Here is a 17,305-nt window from a genome sequence, read left to right as displayed (position 1 = left end):
ATTGTTGACTGTCTATTATGTACCAGGCACTGTGCTAGGCCCTAGAGGTACAAACACAGTGTCTAATTTTGTGAAGCTTGTATTCTAGTGGGGAGCACAGATGTCATCTATATTATCATAAGAATAACCATATATCAACAAAATGTAACTGATAAAAATGAAAGACACAAAGAATAGTATGTGCAAATGCCCTGTGCTGGGAATGAGCATGAATCTGTATCTGCACCCTAAGTTACGGCCACAGTTAGCAGGAACTAAAACCTTACATGTGGCTGATGCTCAGAGAGTGAGGAAAATCACAGTTCATGATGGCATTTGGGATGCAGGTAGGCAGAGGACAGACCCTGCTGAGCACTGAAAGTCATAGTAAGAAGTTTTGTCCTTGAATACTATTGGAACATTTTAAAGCTTTTAGCACAGCATCTGGAAGGAGGGAAAGTAGGTTGACATGATCAGATCTGCATTTAGAAAAGATGACTTTGCCTGGAATGTGAATATCAGATTTGGGGAGGGGGCATAAATGCATGTGAAGTGACCAGTTGGGTGGCTATTGTAGTTGAGGTGAGAGATCATGGCTTACACTAGGGTGATGGTGATGAAGATGGAGAGAACTAGAAGCTGTGGGGTCCCTTAGTGCATGAAACAATTTTGATGCAACCCACTGTAATGGAAACTTTGAGCCTCATAACACAGGCACCTTCAAATGTTAACACTCATATGTAAAATAAAATGGATTTTCCTGGTAGTTCAGCTGTTCAAGCTAGGATTAGAGAGCTATGACATGGTGAAAGTCAGATACTAAGTAGCCAAGTTAGGCCTTGAGCAAAAAGACTCTCGCTCAGGTTGTGTATATAAGATAAGCACTGATTCATTCTGTAAATGGTTAATCAGATGGACCTATATAGTCTTAGCCTCAGTCAATCAGCATGAGTTATTGACTATGCACTGTGCAGAAAATATAAGTATCCCACAAATAGCCTCTAGTGTACAAAGAAATAAGCACCACCTCAATATATAAGATCCATTCAGTGAATACCTTCTAAATATTGAATAGATACTATTGAACCTAGCACTTGGCTCTGCAGAATTGTCAAGGGCAATTCACAGTGTGGATATGCTGAGGAGTCTGAGTTTCATAGGGCAATTTCTATCTATTGGAATGGGAATGTGGGGAAAGTCAATTGTCTTAGGTGTAAGTAAAGGGGGCTTAATGATTCTTTCTCCTAAACCAAAAAAAAAAAAAAAAAAAAAGTATATCTATTGATTTCCCTCATGATTCATCTTCTGCAGTGGTGTTTTATATCTCTGTGTCAGGACCTGTATAGGACCAGCATTAATAAAGGAGCAGTAGCCCTTTAAGGCTAGGCTGGCTGAATGGGAGGATCCAAAAATGTCATCCTATAAGGGCCTTTAGTTTCTGGCGGAAGTATGTGCACAATTTATCTCTGAGCCTCAGTTTACAGTAGCCCTCTGATGGGTCTGGCTGACCCTGCTCGGCCAACTCTCCAGAATCCCTGACACCTTTCATAGGCTAGCTGACTGCCTTCTTGCTTAACTTGCAGATCACCACTTAACTATCTGTTTTCTATCCCTCTCCTTTCCAGAATCTTGCCAGCCTCCCACCCACTGTCTGCCATCTTTACTACTGCCTACTTCTAGGTTCGCATCAAGTTTCTTACCATGGCCTATTGTCCTTCATGCTACATCTTTGGAAATCCTGGGACAAATACCCTCAACCAGTGGTTCTCCAGTCTAGTTTTGTTAGAAGCACTTAGTGAAACTTCTTACAAATGGACATTCTTTGTCTAATTTTGTGTTAGATCATCTGGAGGCAGGTCCCAGGAATATTTATTTTTAGAAAGCTTCCGGCCAGGCACAGTGGCTCACGCCTGGTAAGCCCAGCACTTTGGGAAGCCGAGGTGGGTGGATCGCCTGCGGTCAGGAGTTCCAGACCAGCCTGGCCAACATGGTGAAACCCCATCTTTACTAAAAATACAAAAAAAAAAAAAGTTAGATGGGCGTAGTGGAGGGCACCTGTAACCCCAGCTACTTGGGACGCTGAGGCAGGAGAATTGCTTGAACCCGGGAGGCAGAGGTTGCAGTGAGCAGAGATCGCACCATTGCACTCCAGCATGGGCAACAGAGCAAGACTCTGTCTCAAAAAAAAAAAAAAAAAAAAAAGACCGCTTCCCAGGTGTTTTGAAAACACTCACTTGACCAGTGTTATGGAATCCCTGCAAACTATTTCACTTTGTGTTCCACTTAGAGGTTTCAAACTCTCAGTAAACACAGGTCAGCATGTTGCCCTTTATGCTACTCTCAAAAAAATTTCCTGTTTCCTAGAGCAAGATATTGAATTAGAGTAATACTGCTTACCCCAGTTGATACAGGGAATACATAATTTTCATTCATAATAATAATAATAATAAAATACCCATTTATTGGGCACTTAGTATGTGTTAGTCTACTGACTGTTTTTCACAATTTTTTAGTTTAATCCTAACAATCCCAGGGTGATTTACGTTGATTTATATTAATCAGAAAAGTGACACTTAGAGAGGTTAAGCAGCTTGCCCAAGAGGAAGTGTCCAAGTTAGGATTTGAACCCAGGTCTGGCTAAGGACAAAATTCATGCTCTTGGCCACATGGTCAGCAATTTATAATAAACAGGTGGCAAAGCTGACAGCCAAGTAAAGCTCTCCCTCCTCTGCTGTATTCTTTGTAGTTCACTCGAAGGTTCTCCACTGGGTTGGCCAGACATCCCCCTCTAAGATTACTGGGGAAATTAGGGCTCATAAGACCTCTACCAGCTGCCCACAAAGAAAGATCTGAATCTCACTAGTGAGTCTCATGAAAACGGATGTGATAACAAACCTGAGGCAAAATCATAAGTGTTTTGTGCATCCTGGCTGTTTTTAAGTTATTTAAGCCCTACGATTCCAGCTCAAGTCTCAGCCACTTCCTCTCTTTTACCCTCATGCCATTACTTACTGTGAAACCGACAGCCGACCTGAGATTGCCAATACTGCATGTGAATCTGTAGGCAGCAGCAGAGGTCCCTGATGCCATTGTCTCCCGGACCACTGTAACTCCCTCGGGCTCCTCCCTCTCTGCAAGCAGCACTCTCTGTTCACTAGCACAGCCAGGTGCTTTTGTTCAGGCCTGGAAGGGGTGGAATAAACACAAAAAGATACCCTCTGCTTCACTGCTGTTAAACTACTGTAATCACAGCAAAGTGCTCTGCTACTTACAAGAAGTTGATGGGTCTGTGGCAGAGTTCTAAGAAGTGGACAAGAAACAAAGGGATTTTGTAACAGATGGGATGCCTGTTGAGTTATTAACATTTGTATCACAGATTCTATTTCTACTACATTCACCAGGGACAAGTAACACACTAGCTTTGATCCCACTATTCAAAAGGAAGCTATAAGGTGACATAGTACGAAGGTTGCTCATTATAAAAATCCTGTTAGAATGCAATACACCATTAATTGTTCTAAGATTCCCCATTATTAAAATAAAATACTTGCTAATATTCTTTTCTTTTTTTACAAGCAAAGTTGCATTTTAAAAATAACCTGTATATAATGTTTGCACCAAAAACAGTAACATTTGTTTTGGATATTTCTTTTCTTATTGTGCATATACTTCGTTTTGTTTTAAATTGTGTTACACAGTGTTATAACTCTGATAAAGCACATAATGAATACTTACCAGTCGGTACAAAGGGTTTACCTATTTCTAACTATCTATGGAAATCAAATTATAGTGCAGTGCTGCATGAACGTTCACATCTTAATGTAAGGGGTAAAGTTACATACAGACAATGTAGGTTGTTAGGTAGATGAACCATTCAGCTGTAGAATGGACTCAGGCAAAGATTAGAGGCCTCTCTTTTGCTGCCTTCTGAAATGCCTCCTTGATCCAGTTTGCACAAGTAGTGAGATACTGAAATAATCTGACATTGGCAAAGTGTCTGTCAACCGTCTGAGGTGACAAATAAGGCATAAGTGAGTTTTCTTTGTCACATCTAGAGACACAAAAGTGAAATGGGAAGGGCGGCTTTCTAGTTAATCTTTCAGGAGAGTCCAGATGCACAGGCTGATACATTCAAAGCTGTTTTTCTTCACAAGGAGGCAGCAGGGAAAACGTGATTTTCTATGTATTTACCCCTCTTTTGCCCTCTTCCTGCTACCTCAGTGTACAGATGGACTTTATTTTATAAACCAAGTCAAGGTTTAAATAAAAAACTCTATAAGGGCAGCACCCAGCAACCTTGCCTTTTATTTATCTGAAAAACAATAGTCTCAAATGAAGTTTTTCTCTTTGTCTTCAGAGTTAACCAAGATTCATCTCATGACCATATCGTGGAAGCTTCTGGAAATGCTACCAACCCTACCAGAAGTTTGTTTGCTTTTGTTTTTGCCTTTTTTTTTTTTTTTTTTTGACTCCCTGAGCTCAATTCAACTGCATACTCACAAGAAAATAGGCACTTGGAATATAAGTGGAGGGACACACCCACTAAACTTGACTGCAGGCTAAATCGAAAATTCTGACAATCAATGTTAAGGAAGACAGTAGTTCTCAGCACATTATTTAACTTGAAAAATTCCTATTTTGACACGTTGGGGTTTTTTTTTGTTTGTTTGGTCATTCAGAGTTATCCCAGGGACCCAGGACTTTAGAGGTAAAAGTGATCTCAGTGTAATGACCACAAAATAACTGTTTAAGGCCAGTTTTTATTTCACATAGACGCTATCAACAGTCATGCCAGTCCCCTGGTACAGGGTGAACTATCTGTACCCACACTGGACTGTATTTAAAATAATGTCCTCCTGAAGTGAGTCAGTATTTCCTAGAAACATTTGCCTAATTAGCTCTTTTTTTTTTCCCCTCCGGGTTCAAGCGATTCTCCTGCCTCACCCTCCCAAGTAGCTGGGATTACAGGCATGCGCCACCACACCCGGCTAATTTTTCTATTTTTTTAGTAGAGACGGGGTTTCACCATGTTGGCCAGGCTGGTCTCGACTACTTAGCTCTTTTAACTTATTTTTCCTGAAGAGAATCCCTGATACTAGTACCAAAAAACTTATGTTTTGTCAGCAAGTATCAGCATAGGTACCATTAGCAGAATTCTATGACAATTAGTTTCTATTGTTGATTGCCCAACTGTTTGGTCAAACAGCAATTCCTCCACCATCTGTTTGAAAATTTCTGGCAGGAGAAAATGAATCTGGCAAGGCAAATATATTCAGCATGTCTTTGGACAGAAGCATACCTCTCAAGGGATTGTTTCCTCCTTCTTTTCTCCCTAGGTTTGCACACACCACAATGCCTGGTTTGGAAGCAGAATCCAGGAAAAAAAAAAAAAAATCAGTGACTGGGCTGAAGAAACAGTTATTGGGACGCAGCATACACTCAAAAAGAGAGAACATTAATCAAAGCAAAATATTACATTATCAGTGGCAATGAAATTTGCTCACAAAGCTGGACTCATCCATGTTTCCACTCCCAACTATCTCTTTCCTCCTACCTCCCTGTTTTTTTCCCTTCTGCTGGATCCTTCGAGCTGCAGTAAATCATGTTGTAAAATGAGTTTGAATAGCAAAAGCATTAAGATTTCACATTCTGCAGCATAACAATGAACTGCCTTATGTTAGAATTCAAGCTTGTTAGTAAGGTTCCCAAATATTATCATCTCCTATGGTGGCAATTTACTAGCCATCCAGAAAAGTGGTTTTTACTACCGGAGCCAATATCAACCATGCCTTGTGAGCTGCACATGGGGTCTCTTAGCCACAGCTCTGCATTCTGCACTGCACAACACCTAATTTATACTTGGAAGCAAGTGTGTCAGCATCTGTGATAGATCGTATGGAGGTGTCATGTTAATCTTATGATGGATAAAGTAGCTCAAAAAGGAATTTCTTTTGAAGAGGCAAGCCTGTTCCAAGGAAGAGGGTCAGGGCCCAGGCACAAGCCTACAGGGCCTGCCCAGTGTGTCTGGGCACAGAAACGCAATGTCCAGATCAGGGTAGGAGGCAGGCACGAGGCACTTCCAGCTAATCATGAGTCAATTCAATAGCCTGCTTATGCAGTGACCTGGGTAGCTGCTGCTTCTGTCTGTTGTATGCTCTAATTCAGCCCTGGAGTTTGGGGAGAGTGGAGTTGGAGTGTGCATGGTAAATGTGGTGAATAGAAAACACTGAGAGGATGATGGAAAATTCATTTTGAGACTGCCAAACAAAAGACAGTGCTGTCCTTGAGTGCCATCAATCTCTCTCTCCCTCCCCTCCCCTCCTCTCTCTTCTGTGAGGTGCTTGGAGCCTTTGAAAAAGCCAGAGAAGAAACATATTATCTCACATCCTAACAAAGAGGGAGGAGCAATACAGTGAAAACTTCCTTAGGGGGTAAACTTTAGAGGATAAACACTCATGCTGGGAGTGAAATGGGAAAAGATTTTTTTTTTTTTTTTTTTTTTTTTGAGATGGAGTCTTGCTCTGTCACCCAGGCTGGAGTGCAATGATGGCACGATCCTGGCTCACCGGAACCCCTGCCTTCCAGGTTCAAGCGATTCTCCTGCCTCAGCCTCCCGAGTAGTTGGGATTACAGGCATGCACCACCATGCCCGGCTAATTTTTGTACTTTTAGTGGAGGAGGGTTTTTGCCCTGTTGGCCAGGCTGGTCTCTAACGACTGACCTCAGGTAATATGCTCACCTCAGCCTCCCACAGTGTTGGGATTACAGGTGTGAACCACCGCACCCAGCGTGTATCTTCTTTTTTAATATTCAAGTTTCTATGTCAAAGTGGGTTAGCAATTTGAGTATATAGAAAAGGTTGACACTAAGAAGGTAGTTATTTTCAATTGATTATATTAAACTAAATCTCAGAAAGCCTGAAATTTAACACATTTCAAATCTTTATTGAGGGCTAATTGCTATGCCAAGTTAGCAGATAGATGAAGAAAAAATGTCTTAAAATTGACATGGAGATCAGAGGAGAGATAATATGCTGATGAGAAACACGTTTGCATTTTCCTAACTCAAAAATAGTTTTCTAATTGGGGTTTTAACAGGGAAAGTGAACCTCCACAGGGCTCTGGAAAGGAAATAGATACTTTATTTCTAATCCTCAACTATGACCTGGAATGTATGTTGACCATGAATTCTCTCTCCTGGAAGCGTGAAACCTCAGGTCATACAGAAATAGGAGTAAACATGTGTTTTCATCTTCATGGAAAACTTGAACAACTAGCAACAGAAATAATGCTTTTAAATGATTTATCCTCCCAGAAGGAGAAAGAAGATTGCTAGAATATTTTTTAATAAATAATGCAGCATCCTGTTTGGTGTGTGTGTGCGTGTGTGTGTGTGTGTGTGTGTGTGGTGGTGGTGGTTGGGGTGGGGGGAGTCTCATTTATTTACTCACCACAGGGACTCTGAGGTGGCAAGGAATATCACCAAAACTGCTGTATGCATGAGGTTCCTGTGGTCCCATGGGAGAGATGAGGAAAGCGTTTCAGGACTGACTTGCTTCTGGGAAATTCAGGACAAAGACTCTTGTGTTTTAAAACATGCTCAAGTCTCTTTTCTTCCTGTATTACCCTAGGATTCATTCTCCCAAGAGAAGGAATTTGCAGTCAAGATAAATTCCATGTCATCGTCAATGAGAAGGTATCAAAATATTCACTTCTACTACAGAGCCAGCCACTCAGTAGTAGCAACAACAAAACCTTTCCCTGCAGTCTATTGCCCTTGATACCGTTCTATTTTTCTCCTCATCTCTCAGCCAGATTCCCCAAAAGAGGGTCTGGTCTAGATTCACTGTCTCCATTTGCCTATCTCCCTGCTGCTCCTCAACTACTGCATTTTGTTTTTGCTTCCAACCTCTACGTCTCCCACCCCCTATCCCACTAAGACAGCTCAGCGGAGGCTGTCCTAAACATGGCAGCCAGTAGCCTGCGTATAACAAAAGCCAAAGCACTCTTTTGAGTCTTGTTCTGTCTTGTTTGACCACCCATTAGCACTTGACATTGGATGTTCCTCCTTGAAATTCTCTGTTCTGTTGGTTTCTGTTACGCTGCCCTCTACTATTAATAGCTTTACTTCTACTTACCTGACCACTCCTTCTCAGACTTCTTGCAAGCCTCTCTGCTTCTGTCCAGTCCTTAAAGGCAGGTGATCCTAAAAGCCATATCCTAGGTCTTATGCTTTTTAACTCTGCATGCTCCTTTTGAACTAGCTCATAGACTCACATGCCCACAAAAAGTCTAGCTTCATCTCTGATCTCTCTTTTGTGCTTCGATCCTCTGTATCTGACTAATTGGCATCTCCATTCGGATGTCTTAATGATATCTCAAACTCCAAACTCCAATACTGAAATCTTCTTCATCCTCAAACCTGCTACTTGTTTTGTATTTCCTATCCTAATAGGTGACATCACCACCGCCCCTGCCAGTAAGTTACACAAGCCAGAAACCAGGTACCCTCTTGATTATTTCTTTTCCCTATCCTCCCACCTCTAAATTGAGTAAATTCTACCTCTTAAATCTGCCCAGTTTGCTCTATCTCCATGCTACTACCCTAGCTCGGGCCACCACGACTTGTAGCCTGGCCTACTACAAGAACAACCTCTTAACTGGTTTTCTTTCTCCCCTCCTTATCCTTTTCCAGTTGGTTCTGCTACACTGCAGTCAGACTGGGCTTTCCCAAGTGCAATCCTGATCAAGTCACTGCCTTGTTTATATCCTGCACGTGGCTTCCTGCTACCCATGATAAAGTCTAAAGTTTCTAGACTCGATTACAAAGTTCTCCATCATCTAGAATTTTTTTTACCTATCCCATCTCTCTTGCACCACACTCCCCTTTGTACTCTGTATTCCAGCTATGTTTAAGTTTTTGTTTTGTTTTGTTTTGTTTTTTTAGCTTTGCAAAATTGCTAGGTTCTCTCTTTCCCTTAGACTTCTATATATGCTTCTGGGAACAATCTCCACTCCTACTCCACTTCTTTTCCTCCTAGCAAATGCGTTCATATTTCATATTTAGTGTTACTTCCTCAGAAAGGCTGTTGGATTCAACTGCAAATCTGCTTTCATTTGCATAAGACTTATTACACTTTTATGTAATTACTTGCTTCTTGTTCTGCTAAACTGGAATCTCTGTGAGGGTAGGAGCCTTCTCTGTCTCATTCACTACTTTATCTCCAGTACTTAGCACAATGCTCAGTAAACATTTGGTGAGTGATTGATTTGTTAATAAAGGATGTGTTATGGGAAGGAAGGTAGAGAAGTACTGGTATATTCCTTATCGTGGCAGAATGGTTAACAGTCAATGAGAAATGCCAAAAGTTACTCAAGTACTTCACGGCCCTCTCTAGAGGAAGCTGTTCTAATACTTAGAGAATCATCAACCTGAAGGAATAAGTGTACTTTGGATTGGGGATAAAAATAATTGTCATAATTGATATTTTGGGCTACCTAAGGACATTGAAAAATGCTCTGACCGCATGGTAGAAAAACTCTCATCCAGAATCAAGAGCAGCAGAACAAGAATATAAGTAGGAGAAGTAGATCATAAGCAAGGGAATAAGGGCACCAGTGAGTGCCCCTGTGGCAGGGCAAAGACACCAGCTGTAGCAGTGGCAGAGAAACCAATCATGAGCTCAGTCATCATCAAAAACAAGAATTGCAAATGCTAATGCAATTGCAGCAGAAACTGTAAGCCACTAGGAGCATTTGGAAAAGGGCTGTTAATTTTTGGAACTGCTTGCATTCCTCTGGAATGAATAATGTGTTTTTGTGACAGGGAAACAGTAGGAGATTCTTGTAGTTATGATTCTTGTTAGGGCATTCTTAATTCCATTTTCGCATCCACAGATACAGTGACCACTTCCCCCGAGTCAAAGGAGTGAAGAAGATGGGCAGTCCCTCCTTGCTTGCCTATCCTCTTTTGTCCATTGAGCTCTCATGTACATACCAGAGATCACCCAGTCCAGTCGCATCCTAGGTTCATGTCCATGGCTAATACAAGCTTTTCAAAGAGAAATCACCTGGTACCCTTCCCCAGATACAGTGATTCCTCATCTGGTGCTTATTTTCTAAACTACAAATGGAAAAGAGAGAGAGAAAAAAAACCCTTCAGGTTACAAAGTAGATGCTGAAAATGCTAAAGATACAGAAGAGAAATCAAACCTGGCACCTACATGTTTCTGACTGAGCAACATACTCTCCCTTTATCTGAAGATATTTGATTTTGGAGCAACAAAGTTCTAGAGAATTCAAAACAGCATATTGAGCATGTGTAATGCCATATTGCCTTCTGTACCTTTACAAAGACATGCTGAGCCATGTTCCTTTGAATGTTCAAACATGTGGTTATTTGAACGTATGACTCCAAAAAGAAAGAAAAAAAAAGGAAAAAGAAACAGAAGGGAAAAGACCTTGAGGTGATATTAAGCACCGTGAAGCAAAATTGATCTCCCTCTACTGTGTTTCTTCCAGGAAGCTGGTGTGCTCAACAACATCGCCCAGAGAAGCCAAATCACCTACACTTAACGGTTGGGCTCATCAGCTGCAAAGGGCCTCTCCAAAAGTTTCATAGCAACAACAAAATGAATCCGAATAATAAAAAATGGGGGGGCGGGGGGAGACACACTGCAGTACTGGAGAATTGCAATGGCAGCTATTAGAAAGTCTACTTTTAGATCAAGTTCAGGAAAAAGGCTGCCTTACTTCTCAATACTGTATTATGATTCTACTCTTAATTATTAAATATATTAATGATGTTTCCACCTACTTTTAGAACTATAATCAATATTTCCCCTGAAAACAGCCATTTGTAAGCAGCAAATGTCATCAAGAATGAGCAAATGTGGTGTTCATTTCCTATACATTCAGCATGAGATAGTCTTCTGAGAAAGTATATGTATATCGGATGTTTTGTTTCATCATGTTTAAACAACAGTGAAAATCCTACAGCAAGGGTGATCGCAATTATTTTTATAATCTGGATTTGTATCTCTCTCTGTCCCTTTTCTGCTTTCTCCATCTCCCGAGGATCTTTCTTTGTGAATGCAACAGTGTTTGTATGTGTAATGTGTGTGTGTTTATCTTCTCCTCTTTTTTCTTTCTCTTCTTTCTCCGCCTTATGTCTGCCTATTTTTGCCTCATTATGAAGGTTTCTCTTAGCTTTAGAATATATAACTGTCTCAGTTTTTCTCTGGCTCTAGTAGTCTCTTGTCTGCTATCCTCTATGTATCTTTCTTTTTGCTCTTTCCCCTTGCTGAATTTCTACCCACCTTTAAAGGACTGAAGGACAATACTCACTGTCCCTTAAAGCTTTCCTTGACACTCCCTCCCTACTGCTTCCTGACCCTCTACTCCCTGTACTTGCCTCTCTTGTAGCCCTTTCACATGGGACTGTAATCTGCAGTGAGAAGAGATGGTGTAGTTGACCATGTCTGCTCTCAGAGCCAGTCACACATAATGTCTAAGGCAGCTGAAGAGCACAGGAAGGAACCTCTAATTAAAATGAGCTTTACTCGGGTGCTTCAATGCTCATAAATTTATTGTTGGAGGTTTGGCCTATTGCTACTAGGATTGGAAGGAAGGCATGCTTCTCTTTGTCCATGATCTTGAACGTTGGGTCTAACCCAATGGTCTCTGCACTGGCATAATAGTTTCTCAGCTAACTTGTTGGGTAGAAGCATACACCTTTCCCTGAATACACCAATCCCCTGCTCCTTGACATTGCAGACACTGCACTTATATGTCAGAATGATGTGCTTTAAACTTCGCTGTGTGTCAGAATCCCTGGGGAAGCTTGTTAGAAATACAAATGCCTAGATCCTACCCCGGAATCAAACTTGGGGAGGGGAATTCTGGGTGTTTGTATTTCTAACAAGCTCCCCAGGGCATTATGATGCTCGGTCAAGGTTGAAAATCCATCATTAGAGAAGAATTTCTGTGAGTTAAGCATTGATCTCCTCCTGGACCTCATTTAAAGTAAAAATACTTTTAGAAGAGCATCATAGTAAGAATCGAATGCCTCGGAATAAATGAGTTCGTTTACTACAAGGGTTCTTATAGGCATGAAGGAAAGCAATAAATAAGTGTTTAGCACACCCTTTGTGCTGGACACTGTGCTCCCACACTGTGTGGTTGTTAGGAGGACCTTCCATTCCCATGGTCTCATGAGTAACATTCCTTCTGCTATGGTAACACTCTGAAATTCTCTTCCCAACCTTACTCACTTTCATCCCATGTGTAGGGTTGTCAGATAAAATACTGGATGCTCCATTAAACTTGAATTTCAGATAAATAATAGATAATGTTGATAGTAAAAGTATACCCTACACACTACCTGGGGCATACTTAAACTAAAAATTATTTATTGTTTATCTGAAATTCAAATTTAACTGTGTATTCTGTATTTTTATATCTTAAATCTGGCAATCCTACCCATGGGAGGAGAAGTGAATTATCTGAACCGGTCCATTGGTCCATGGTTTGCAATTAGGTAGAGCTAAGAGGACATTATGGGTAAGTTCGTCTGCTCTGTAGACCCAAATTCCTTCAGAGGAATCATCTTAAAGACTAGAGGAGAAGAGGAGAAAATAACTAAAACCATTTGGCTGCATATCAAAGTTATACCATTGAGTTCAGTGTTATCAGTAATAAGGCTATTTTCATCTTCATTTGCCTTAAGCCTGTATCTTATTTCTCAGTTAGCTTTGAAATCAGATATTATTTCTCCCTCCAACAACCACAGTGGTTATCTTATTTACCCTAATTTTCACAGGACCTCTATGAGGTAGCTACTGTAATCCCCATATTACAATTTAAAAAAAAATGATGTGGCACTGAAGTAGGGAATGGAAGGAGCAAAATTCAAACTTTGCAGCACATGATTTGTCCTCAGGCATTTGATGGGGGTAGATATTTTCATTTCATGAAAGTGAAACTGATATCTGAATCTGTGTTTGATTTGGCTGTTAAAACATACTGGCCTTAAATCATGAGAAAAGAAAAACCCTTCAGTACTAATGGTGCCTTTATCCAATTTGACAAACAGAAAAGTGAAGTATTGTCCTTTAACTCTCATCCTATGCTTTATGAATGCACAAATAATTTTTTTATAAACAACAAGGCCACTGACTAAGATAAAAGGCAGCCTGCCTAAGGGAAAAAAATTCCCCTCTTCAAACATCAATTAGAAACGTTTATTAGTGGCATTCGATTGACAGTTCACATTTATTTCCAAGAAAATAGAATGAATCCTCTTTAGGCTAGAATGTTTAAAAGGCTGCAGGTAGGATGTAGTGCTTCAGAGTAATTGCTAAAGACAAGTGACCTTTGGAATCTAGCATTAGTCAGTTGCGGGAAGAAAAAGAGAACACAGGCAAAAGACCTGTTAAAAACTCATCTTTAGATTTATTCAACGGCCCTTTATTTTAAGCTGTGAATATATACAATGCATAAGTATTAGCTTTCTGCATAAATTAAGGTAAGGTAGGAATAAGCAGTCACTTGAAAAATGATTGAATATTGACTCTCAAATGTGGATCTGAATATGAGTCTGTATATCTGGGTCTGGATCTTTAAGTGAGAATCCTGCTGTGTGTGTTCAGATGTTTCTATACACACCTGCTAAGCTTAACCCTGTAGCTTGTGAGTTTTATCTCTCCTTTTCTATTATGGTACAAATAAAACAAAGACACCTGATGTCAGGCCTGTTCAGCTGGAGTCACTAATGTAAGGTGTCTACAGGCTCAGCCCTGCCAAGTGATTAAGCTAGTCCTGACCAGGGCAGAAAATATATTGGAAGTTTCAACCATATTAGTAGATGGGGACTAAAGTTATTGTTGTTTCCTAGACTAGACCCATTATCTTGCGTGCTGGGCATGACCCTTGGAGATCTTCCCTAGGTGCTGCTTCCCTACCCTGCCTTCCAGATTACATCTCTCCCCTCTCAATTCCCTTCTGAACCAAGCTCAAGGTCAGCCTGCCTCCCTGGATATTTTACATTGGAGTTTCAAGTCATGTCTTCAGAGGTAAGCCCTGTACCCTCCTCTTGCATTATCATTTATCTCTTCATTGTCTTGTAGCCATTCTTCATTTTCTGTGTATTGAATTTCATACTAGTTCTCACCAGATCAATGATCATTTCCTAATATCAGGCCTGTTGATGCTCATCACAGAGAATTTTCACCCTCTCTGACTGTGATTGTGCAAACATTAAAGTACACAGGGTTTTTGCCTCAACTACAAAAAGCTCACTCACCATACCTGTATTAGTCCATTCTCATACTCGTATGAAGAAATATCCGAAACTGGGTATTTTATAAAGAAACAGAGTTTTAATGGACCCACAGTTCCACACGGCTGGGGAGGCCTCACAATTATGGCCAAAGGCGAAGGAGGAGCAAAGGCACATCTGACATGGCAGCAGGCAAGAGAGCGTGTGCAGGGAAACTGCCCTTTATAAAACCATCAGATCTCATGAGACTTATTCACTATCATGAGAACAGCATGGAAAAAACCTGCCCCCCATGATTCAATTACCTCCCACCAGGTCCCTCCCATGACATGTGGGGATTATGGGAGCTACAATTCAAGGTGAGATTTTGTAGGGGACACAGCCAAATCTTATCAATACCTCTGTTGCTCTGGCTATCACGCAAACCCACGTGATAAAAACATTCTGGCTTAAGTAGACCCCAACATGGCATTGGCTGCTGTGGTAAGAGCGCTTCTTTTGGTATGCTATGGTTTTAAGCAGAAATAAGAATATCTTCTTGGTTGAGAGAGATTTTTCTCCATTCCTCAAATGTCCTTTTGTGGGTTGCTTCTAGCCTTCTCATAGGCTTGGGGGATCTGAGCCAAATTTTTTCTTTACCAGCATGAGTCTTGGGCAAGTTGTGAAATATTTTCCCGTGGTGCCATTCACCTTCTTTCCTGGATAATAATAACCATAAAGATAAGTGATGTTTGTCGTGTTTCCCAAATCCAACCACCATGCTAAGTTCTTCACGGGCATTATCTCATGTTAGCCTCAGCAAAATTTTAAATGTAGAATTAAAGTTCAGGACTGCAGAGACCTTACCTGGCCTTGTTATCTGGTATCCCCAGTCCCTAGCACAGTGCCTAGCAAATAGATGGCCCTCAAATTTGTTGAATAAATGAAATTGAGTTCTATTGTTAACCCTCTGTTTTACAGATGAACGAAATGAGGGTCAGAGAAGTTAAGTGACTACTCCAACGTCACATAACTAACTAGTCAATGGTAGACTCAGGACTGAGATTTAAATCCATCTCACTCCAAAACCTGCATTCTCAACCACTGTGCCGCTTTTCAGCAAACGTATTTCCACCCATGGGGTACCCAACAGCCCCTTAACTTCCACTGGAGAATCCCAATTGAGCTATCGACCTGAAGCCTATGATCCCTTTATGACATCAAAGAGACCTGCATCATAAATGCAGTCAGCTCTGTCAGCTAATTTATGCTAAGGAGCTTCTGGATTAACTCCTGTGTGAACTTTAGGGTTTCAATCCAGTCACTTAAAGAGATGATAAAGGGTAGCAATTCCAGGCAATATGGTGAGACACTGAAGAAATGAATTTGGTTCAGGACATTCCAACAGAACCTTTTGAATCACGACACATAGATCACAATACATAGTCCTTGTATTTAGGTACATTATGAGACACACTCACTTTTTCTCTACATTTAGCACATCAGCATAGAAATGTGGTGAAGTAATCTCCTAGTGATATAAAGTAAGAAGTAATGCACTGCAATAAAATATCACATGTGACAGGACACCAAACGGGGTTTTGTTAGGAGGTGGGGAGAAGAGTGGTACAAAGCTGAATCAGGCAAGGTCCCTACCCTTCATAAGCTTACAATTTGGTTGGAGAGTTAAGGCAATTTAAGAGTGAAATCTGGCTGGGCGCGGTGGCTAACGCCTGTAATCCCACCACTTTCGGAGGCCGAGGCAGGGGGATCACGAGGTCAGGAGATCGAGACCATCCTGGCTAACATGATGAAACCCCGTTTCTACTAAAAATACAAAAAAATTAGCCGGGCGTGGTGGCGGGCGCCTGTAGTCCCAGCTACTCGGGAGGCTGAGGCAGGAGAATGGCGTGAACTCGGGAGGTGGAGCTTGCAGTGAGCCGAGATCGTGCCACTGCAGTCCAGCCTGGGCGACTGAGCGAGACTCCGTCTCAAAAAAAAAAAAAAAGAGTGAAATCGATTCCATAATACATGAGCTGTCACAAGGCTTCCTGTGATTAACTTCCAAATGAGTAGTCCAGTCAATGAAGGCTGAGCTCAAAGGCATGAGACTTCAGTGTGGACTGCGAAGGCTTCATTGCTTAGTTGACATCTCAGAAAGTTGCTTCCTTGCCTCCTGGTATTAGCCTGTTATTTTCAAAGCACTTACCACTCAAATAATGTTTTTTTGCTTTGTTTTGTTTTTGTTTTTGTTTCTTCTGAATGGTCTTTAGAATATTTCTCCTTTCAAAACAGTAACCCGTCTTTGGGATAAAGCAATGGAGTAAACTTCAGCTAATGACTTCCTTGTTTAGCTTCTATTTCTCTAGGTATGAGAAGGAGAATCAAACACAACTGTTCTCAAAATTGCATATCAGATTCATCTATTACAAATACAGATTCCCGGGCCCTATACCAAAACTACCAAATCAGAATTCCAGAATTTTATTTGAAAAACCAAAAATGAAATATATATGTTTGCATTTTGAAATATTTATACATGAGATTTGGATGAAATATAAATGAAATAAGATTAAACATGGGTGGTTAATTGTGTAAGTTGGGTGGTAAGTATCTAAGAGTTCTTCATGACAGGCTGTCATTTTTTGTTTGTTTGAATTTTTTGTAATAAGAGTTTAACAAAACTACAAACAAAAGTCTACATTTGTCAAAAAGTCCCCTGGGTAATTCAGATGCAGCTGGTTTGCACACTGGCATTAAGGAGTCTCTAGACAAGATTATGTCTCAAAGCTTTTTCAGCTAAGACATACTGGTTTTCTGCAAGGAGGATGAGACCTGAACAGGACAAATTAGGAAGTGCTGTCTTGGTTAAGAATATATGTTGGTTTTTCTGGGGATAAATTTAGATGTAACTATCAAAGGTGGAGACAGAAACAGAGAGAACAGACAGAAAAGAAAAATACTGGCTGTTATTCTGCATAGAGCTAATGTCCAGGACTTTAGCTAGTCTGGAGGTCTTTTCAATCAAGATAACCAATAATTAAAGAGCCAAGAAGCTCCTTTGGAACAG

At 40.8% G+C, this 17,305-nt stretch overlaps 1 protein-coding gene across 1 annotated transcript in view; it reads left to right on the top strand.

Moving 5' to 3' along the window:
- The first annotated feature begins 208 nt into the window (after positions 1–208).
- LOC129529827 (early lymphoid activation gene protein-like) overlaps positions 209–17,305 on the top strand; it is a 39,681-nt gene continuing 22,584 nt past the window's right edge. Inside the window, 1 exon segment of the mRNA XM_055375814.1 lies at positions 209–326. Coding sequence (XP_055231789.1) covers positions 209–326 — 118 coding nt within the window.

Source organism: Gorilla gorilla, chromosome X, assembly GCF_029281585.2.
Source record: "Gorilla gorilla gorilla isolate KB3781 chromosome X, NHGRI_mGorGor1-v2.1_pri, whole genome shotgun sequence".
In the NCBI taxonomy this organism is placed as follows: Eukaryota; Metazoa; Chordata; class Mammalia; order Primates; family Hominidae; genus Gorilla; species Gorilla gorilla.
The sequence above is the reverse complement of the archived record's forward strand: the minus strand, read 5'-3'. Positions and strand labels throughout refer to the sequence as shown.